Source organism: Limulus polyphemus, unplaced genomic scaffold, assembly GCF_000517525.1.
Source record: "Limulus polyphemus unplaced genomic scaffold, Limulus_polyphemus-2.1.2 Scaffold3568, whole genome shotgun sequence".
NCBI classification, from domain to species: Eukaryota; Metazoa; Arthropoda; class Merostomata; order Xiphosura; family Limulidae; genus Limulus; species Limulus polyphemus.
The window spans coordinates 47584-56373 of NW_013669178.1; the positions used below are offsets into that span (position 1 = coordinate 47584).

An 8790-nucleotide genomic window follows, 5' to 3' on the forward strand; every position below is an offset into this window, starting at 1 on the left:
TGATGCAGTATATACACTTTGCTTTGGGATCAAATTTTTTGGTCTACCATGTAAAACTTTGTTCAAAAGTCATGGAATTCTGGCTTGAAAGGTCATGGAAAATCATGGAATTTCACATGTAAGAAAGTGTATGAACCCTGATATAGTAGAGTTGTGGCTTTATTTGATTGCTTCTTCCTTTTTCTAGAGTATTATGACATTTTAAATGTTATGTTAAGGGTACTTCAGGCAGTGTAGATATAGTGGAGTTTTGGCTTTATTTGATTGCTTCTTCCTTTTTCTAGAGTATTATGACATTTGAAATGGTGTGTTAAGGGTACTTCAGGCAGTGTAGATATAGTGGAGTTTTGGCTTTATTTGAGTGCTTCTTCCTTTTCCTAGAGTATTATGACATTTTAGCTTCTATATTGAGACCTTGATGTCAAAGTCATACTGAAAAGGCCTTGGTTTAAAAGCCAAAATATTCCATTCTGAAAGAAATGTGCACAATCAGCCAGTAAAGCCAAAACTCAACTATGTACGACTGAAGTAATTATGCCTTTATTTAAAGTTTTTTGTTGTTTTTTTTATTGGTAAGACAAGAATCTAAATATAAGTTCTCTATCTATTCAAAGTACAAAGTATAAGCAGTTTTGCATGAGAAAAGAATTGAATATTTGAGTTATTTTATTTTTCTAGCACATTTGCACAGTTAACAAGCAACTTGTAAACTTTTTTGTCAAACATTACACAGTCATTATTTTAAACTTTGATTTCAAGCCAGATATAATGTAAAAATTCTTAATATAACTTTTATTTCATCTCACACCATGTCAGTGTTCCTAGACTGGCTTGAAAAATCAATAAAGATAAGACTTGTGTGAAAAAGTCAGTCATTTTAATTTATGTTTACAATGCAACATACCTTCACTATGATGCCTGGAATGGCTGAGTGTTTAAGAAGCCTGAGTTGCAATCTGGGGGTCACAGGTTTGAATACCCTTCACTGAACATACTGGTGTACTGGGAAACTAATGCCTGAATACTGAGCTTCTTTAATATAGTAGGCTGTTTATAGGGGAGAAGAAGGTATTTAATATAGAAGGAACAGGAGATAGTTGAATCACTAATAGTTATTTTTATATTACTTATAGAAGTGGGTATTACTAAGTAAAGGTACATTCTACTGTTAACTAAAATTATTAATTCAGTTGATAATTTGATAGGATATAATTTGAGCTGATAATATAAAATAAGATCTAGAAAATTCCTTGTGATGAAGTATAATCTTTTTCAAAAACTTGTACTGATAGGTTTTAAAAGATATATACCTATTTGCATAATGAAAACAGTTATTTAATTGACTGCCTGTTTTTGTTTTACCTTATAGTGAAACTCTATCAAGTTATAGAAACTGAGAGAACATTGTACCTGGTGATGGAATATGCCAGTGGAGGTAAGATTTAGTCATATATGTAGCTCTATATTCCTTGTTTATTAAATGAAGCACTGCCTTTAATTTTTAGTCTGGAGAGTATAAATACTTTCCAGACCATAGAACACCTTCCAGGTTTCAAGTGCACATCTGCATATAAAATTTAAAATTTAAGGAAAAATAATAATAAAATGTTTCTTGTTAGCTATGAGGGGTTTTGCTCATAAACAATACACTTATAGATTTTTTAGTTTTGCTGCCCGTCCCATAGTATAGGTTTTTATTACTAAGAAACTGATTCCTTGAGAATACAATTAGCTACGTCTTGTTTCTTCTTCTCTTTATGTGATTTTGTTAATATAGGTCTTCATTCCTTTCTTTTTATGATGTCATAGCATATGGTCTAAACAATCACTATTGCAGTACAGCTTTGAACATGGATAGTGGTAAATTTTAAATACCAGTAGAACAAACTGTTTACATGTAGAGTAAATAAAATGGTATGAGCAGTAATTTATAGTTTCGTGGGAATCTAATGGAAAGGTTACAAGGCAATAGAAACAAACTGTAGACCTAGGAATTTTTTATACTTTTTTGGATGTTTTTTTTTTCTTGTTCTTAAAATGATTTCTGTGTTAAATTGTATCTATTTGAGAGCTATGGAAATTTTCTTCTTGGACAAGACGTCAGGTAATCTTAAGTAGGTGTAGTAAGTATGGTAGGCAATGGCAAAGTACCCACATAACTCAAATCTTATTTATTGAATATTATTGTTTATCATATTCAAACAATGTACACAAGTAAAGGAACTTATTATTTATTGAAAGTAAACTATTTATTACATATAAATTGATCTTTACCAAGAATATTCTTAGCAAAATATTTGTATCTACAAAGATAATTGTGACAGGTGAGGTCCTAGATCATCGATAAATTTTTGTCAGTTTTTGCTGTGTCTTGTTTTTGTTTACGATCAATAGTCAGAAACTGTGATTACTGCAATTAGTAAAATAAAGTATCAAAATGAATATGTTAATGAATATCAATAAATTGGAATCTGACTGGACATATCAAATTTAACTTTCTGATCAAAATTAAAAAAAAACATTGTAAAACAAAAGTAAGTATTTGTAATGTTTTTTCAAATGCATTTTTGTAACAGAATTTTTGAATTTCTTTGACACAAAAATTATAGAAAAAATGAATTTAATTATATGAATGTTTCAAAGTAAAAATGATACTATTTAGTAAATTTATTTCCACTGTGAGGAGGAAAAATAAAAGAATATCAATTACACCCCACACCTACAGAAAGGATTAAAGAGATGATGGGGGTAAGTAGTTTCTTAATCTTGGTGTCAATCTTGCCATCCAGTACCCAAGACTCCTGTCTTTCCCTGATCCTTTTTTTACCACACTTCCCTCCTCTCTACACCTCAAAGTCTGAAGCACTCCACCATGCCCCAGTGCAATTTGCAATTGTTTCCCTTCTACCTTACCTGCTCGTTCACCTCCTTGTTACTGCTATCCTATCCCAAGTTTGACTTCTTTCTTTTGTTATTTGAGCCCTTTGCCTAGTCCATTTCTTTACCCTGAAGTTTGGAGATATTCCTGATTTGATTGAATCCTGGGCTGAGGCTGCCCATCATTAATCCATGCTTTCATCAGTTGTTTCCACACTGTCACCAACCCTACCCTCCACCGTCGTATCTCTTCTTCAACCTTAGTTTCCTATTATTTTCATTCCCAACTTCCTATTCTACCCAGCAGTAGTCCTGTTAAGCTTGTTGATGATGTTCCCATCGTTTTGGATGCCCAACTGTCGTGGTTTGAGCTCCCATGGTCACACTTTCCATTCACATACAGAATTTCTACTTTTTAACCATAGATTTTCCCTATGAATCCATTTCATCCTCCTATCAGCCTTTTCTCCTTCCACTCCCACCTATGTTTCATGTTTCTTAGAAGCTGTGTTTGTCATCACTCCCAGTCAATATGCCTTATTCACCAAGGAGGTTATTTCAGCTCATTCTCAGCTTGGATCAGCCTTCTCTTATCTGCCTTGGAGAAATGGATATTTTTGTCAGTGGGATTTGTGTCTGTCCTACTTAGTCTGCAAGTGAAATTTCATGTTTGGTAACCATGGCTTCATAGGGACTGCTTATCTTTCTAGATCACACTCATATGCACCTCCTCAGTTGACCCTTGCTTAATTAGAGGGATGCCTTATGGGATTCTTTGACCTCAGTGTTCTTATTCTCCTTTCTAATATCTGTATGTATGGCTGGATTAATTCCCTATAACCATCTATGTTCCATTACCTCCACCCAAACTGGACCTACACCTTTTCACATATGCTCCTCCCTCTGGTTGGGGAGCATCCTTGACCATCTCTTTTCCACTTGGAACATGATCCTTGGATGACTCATCTCTCCATATCCATGCACTCAAACTTCCAGTAGATAGAAATGATACTGGTATTACCACTCCTAGTGGATCATTTTATGAGGTTTCATTCCAATAACTCTTTGGTTTTTCCTCAATTAATCACCAATGGTTAATCTGATCCAGAGCCCCTTGCTTTCAAACTTTGAACCTTTCTTCTTGGGCCAATTCTCAAAAGGTTGATTTCCTCACCTGCCATGTACTGGATACAATGCACTAGGTTGCGGATTCCTTCTCTTGGCCAAATCGTGCTCTGCTCACAGAAGTCTCTTTTTCACCACTTTCCTTTGGAGGAGCTCTCTTGAGGACACCACTCATTCTTGCCTAGTCAACCCTCTCTCTTTCATTTTTCATCTCTTCTCCATCCTTCTGCTCTGGCTGTTGTTGCCTTTCACTGGGTCTGGTCTTTTACTTGTTATAATGCTCACACACATTTCCAACCCATGGGTCCTGGCATAGACTAGAGAACTTTTTTATCATTTTCTCTTGGTGTTACCCTCTGGCTGACTTAGCCCTTAATCTCTCTTCTTTGCCACCTGACAACCCAGTTGTCTTCCTCTGCCAATTCTACACTCTATTGCTTCAAAATCTACCAACTTTTTCCATCAGGGGATCTTGTCCTTCCACCTTCACATTTGGTTTAGTCTGATCTATCCCTCTTGAACCAAATTTTCCCATCTGGTAGTCCTTTCCCTTTTCAGGTGTCATACTACCTGCTCCTTCTACCTGCATTGGTGGGTGGGAGGGAGGTGACTTTCAGTGTTGGTCCATTCGTTGCTACTTTCCTCCTAATAGTTCTTCTGTCAGACATCTCCCTTCATTTTACTATGCTGTTCTACAGTGTTCAGCTGTCTGCCTTTACTGGTTATCAGGTGGTTTTGTTTTCCCCTATTTGCCTGCTTGTTATTGCAAGGTGTCTCCTCCCCTGTTCTCTCCACTTTGTTCCAGTTCTTCCTTATCCATAGACACTGTTATCGTGTTCCTATGCCGGACTGGGACCTCAGTGTCATCCTGCACACTCTTACCCATTCCAGTTCAAGCCATTGGCAACCTATAACTTCTGTTGCCTCCCCTTCAGACATATTCAGAGTCTTTTCAATTATGGTCACTGTTGCTCACATCTTTATGCTAGTGACTTGCCCCATACTCTTTCCATCATCCTCATATTTTTAGTTCTTTTGACTGATCCTTCATCCCTTGGTCTTGAGCTGCTTGGTGGGGAGACCTCTACCCTTCTCCTCTCTCTCATCCTTCTGTTACTCTCTTCTATGTTCAATAAGACCTGGACAGACTTTTCTGCCCTCTTTGTGCCATTCAGTGTGACTTAGCTCATTCCTCTCACTTTTGGGGTTTCCGTCCTCCATTCTATATTCCCTGGGATTCCTCTTTCTTCAGGGCCAAATCTCATTCTGCCTTTATTGGTATGGTTCACCACGTTCTTTGTTTGGTCTCCTCCTCTTTCGAGGTTGTTGTTCACAGATGGTTTGTACTTTGTCCCATCAGATTTGTCACCTCTCTCATTCTCTCACTCATTTCCATTTGCCACTGGACAAGATCATTCAAACTGGCATGTGCACCACCTCACATAACTTCATTGCGCACACTCTTCACCACTGTCTTTACATGGGTGAGAATATTCCTCTTTGTTTATAGCCTTTATTCCCAGGATCCCACGAGGTGGCTAGTGGTGCCTCCCTGGGTACATATATTTCCCAAAATTCTACATTGAGTTAGGATAACAGAAAGCACTCATACCATCTACCCTATCCACACATAGTTCCATGCCTGGGTTGTCAGAATAATAGTTGCTTTTCCCTTCTGCTCATGAGGTGGAGGTGGTTGGGACCCTCCTTCTGTTTCAGTTGAGTTGAGCACATACAACAAATTGTGCCCTCTTCCTGCAGTGGATAATTATCCACTTGAACCAACACCTGCACTCTTTATATTATATGTCATGACTTCTGTGTACTCCTCCCACAGCTGGTGTCAGTACAAGTTTCTTACAATAGAGTAAGGTGAGCATCGGTATGGTCTGAATGTGCCCCAACCACATATTGGCTCTCCAACCTCTTTGTGAAAGTACTTGGACAGCCATGTCATTTTTCTGCACACACTTGCAATACATGGGGCTTGTTTTTCTCTTTTTTTCCTTCCAGTCTGGGCAAAGAGTGTACCTGGAAAAGATGAGATGCAGTTTCCCACAAGTGTTCCCTTAAAGAGCCCCTGCCATTGGGTGTCACACTCTATCAATTTCCTTCAAGGGCACTTTCTGAAGGGTATTCATATAGGTAACTTTCACAGTTCCTCCACTATATCAATGTGGGATTCAAGATTTCGGTGTACACAGGTGTGTATCATCTCAGACTTTAACATTTTCCTTACCTGAAAATGTATATCCAATAAGTGCTCACCTCCTGACACATTTTCCAACTGAAAAAGAATCCCCACTTCCTGTGCACCTTTTGTATTTCTTGCCTCATCATAGAATGAAGATCACAAATGCAAAAGCATAGAGGGAGCTAGTGGGCAGGGAGGTTGTATCACCCTCCTATTGGTGGAGGGCTTTTGCTGCATAATAATGTCATTATGCAGTAGCACAAGTCATGAGAAATCTTGTGAGTTTAGGTGGTGGTTGCTTAATGGATAGTGGCATGCAAATCTCCAGGTAAACACACAGGGAAAATAGTTTTCTGTGTGAAAGGTATCTATCAGAAACAAATTTTCAGGTAAAGAAAATGTTAACTTGGACTACCCGGATGTCTCTATAATCAGATGAATTAGTTTATTAAATATGTGCTTAGATTAATGAGATTTGTCTGTACCTAGTCCATAAATGAATATGGTGGCAAAAGCAATATTCAGGTTCTCCCAATAATGTTCAGTTGGACTGAGATCTGGTGTTTGTGATGGTGAAGGAAGAGATTGAGATTATGGTCATGCTTTTTTTTCTAACCAGTTTTAAACAGTACAGCTGTGTCCCCTTGTAGGACAGTGGTGAGTCTTTGAATTTACAACTCTAAAATCAGGGGGTTAATTCTCGTCAGTGGGTAGCAGATAGTTCAATGTGGCTTTGCTGTAACAGAACACATATACGGTACAGCTGCATTGTATTTTTGCATTATTGTTTTAAAAGAACCTTTTTCCATCAAGCTTTAAATGCAACATCATGGTATGAATACTATCAACAACATCAACTATACATTGGATATTATTCACCTGTCTAAAACAGTCACATGACCCAGCTTCTTCCATGAAAATCATCCATGCACTGTCTGTGGTGTTTTGAAACAAAACAAGCTGAATGAAGTATTGGTGTCATAGTTTTTACCATCATCATCCACAGTTTGTGCTCTTAACTACCACTGAACCTGACAGGTTATTAGGCTTCATATGAGAATGTCTGACGTGGTGTGACATATATTGACTTACAAGCTTATAACTATTTAGCAGCCACAGTTTTCTTAGTACCAAATATTTTGTCTTTTGGTTACCACTACTGATAGACCATGATCGCATGTGTCTCAGAACGGTCTGTCAAACAAATTCTTACATAATGATACTCTTTCTACACGATTGCAAACTATCATTCTCCTTCTAAAATGAGTGCCCGGCATGGCCAAGTGGTTAGGGTGCTCAACTCGCAATCTGGTTCGATTCTCCGTCACACCAATCATGCTCGCCCTTTCAGCCATGGGGGCATTATAATGTGATGGTCAATCCCACTATTCATTGGTAACAGAGTAGTCCAAGAGTTGGTGGTGGGTGGTGATGACTAGCTGCCTTCCCTCTAGTCTTATAGTGCTAAATTAGAGAAGGCTAGCACAGATAGCTCTCGTGTAGCTTTTTGTGAAATTCAAAACAAGCCAAACCAATTGACATTTATATTTCAACTTCATTTTATGAAATATTGCCATCTATTTTAAGGTCAAGACTTATAAGGCATGAAGATTGTACATTTTGGGTATTGGGTATAATGTTGTAAATGCCTGTTCTTATTAGTCATAATGTACCGTTCAGTTTGGTTATTGCACTTTTCTACTGCCAATGTTTGATCAAACTAAAACCAATTTTTTTTTGGGGGGGGATATAAGGATTTTGTATCTTGTAAATCCATTTTATTAAAATGCTCAGTGACAAGTTAAATACTTGATGGTTTTCCAATATAAATTATTTGATGTTTATAATGTTTAATGTTTTGAATATATTTAGCAGGTGATGTGTTCTTGTACAACATGTTTGAGACTTAAAATGTGACTTTCAGGTGAGGTGTTTGATTACTTAGTTGCTCATGGAAGAATGAAAGAAAAAGAAGGAAGAGCAAAGTTTAGACAAGTGAGTTTCAACAGAGTTTTATTATTAGACAAATGCTTGATTAAAGGATTAATTGTTCTGTTGGTTTGTGTACAATATTCATACACACTTATTTAAAATTTTTGTGAAAATATCTTAGAATGTCACCAGATGGCACTCATTACAAAAACAGTTGTCATAAAACTTTTATTTAATGAGATACTACAGATGATTATTAAGCTCATGTGTTAGGGTTGTTTATATTATCGTCTTAAACAATATTACTTATATTATTGCTAGACGAACCAGAGTTGTAATTTTTTCTAAATATTGTTTTTACTATATTACATAAAAATGTAATATAAATTTTATTTGCTTTTTTGTTGTTTTTTTCATATCATTAAAAATCGTATTAATTAGTCATCAACGGAGAAAGCTTTCAATAGAAAATTAAGTGGTTTTAAGAAGGTTATTATTCTAAATTGCATCACTTATGTTAAAGTTTATAAAAAAAATTCATTGTTATAGGAGAATTTTATTCTGAAAATTAACCATGAGAAGTAGAGTTGTAAGTTTTAGCATTTAATTTTTGTCAACTTGTACAAAATTGTACCAACATTTTAATTAAAATGAGTTAATTC

General features: G+C 36.4%; 1 protein-coding gene across 2 annotated transcripts in view; it reads left to right on the forward strand.

Moving 5' to 3' along the window:
• LOC106469606 (serine/threonine-protein kinase MARK1-like) overlaps positions 1 to 8790 on the forward strand; it is an 83838-nt gene that overhangs the window by 46877 nt on the left and 28171 nt on the right. For both annotated transcript variants that reach the window (XM_022398183.1, XM_013930109.2), the window contains exons 6-7: positions 1370 to 1435; positions 8121 to 8191. In XM_022398183.1, the coding sequence (XP_022253891.1) occupies positions 1370 to 1435; positions 8121 to 8191 (137 nt within the window). The remainder of the gene's footprint in view (positions 1 to 1369; positions 1436 to 8120; positions 8192 to 8790) is intronic.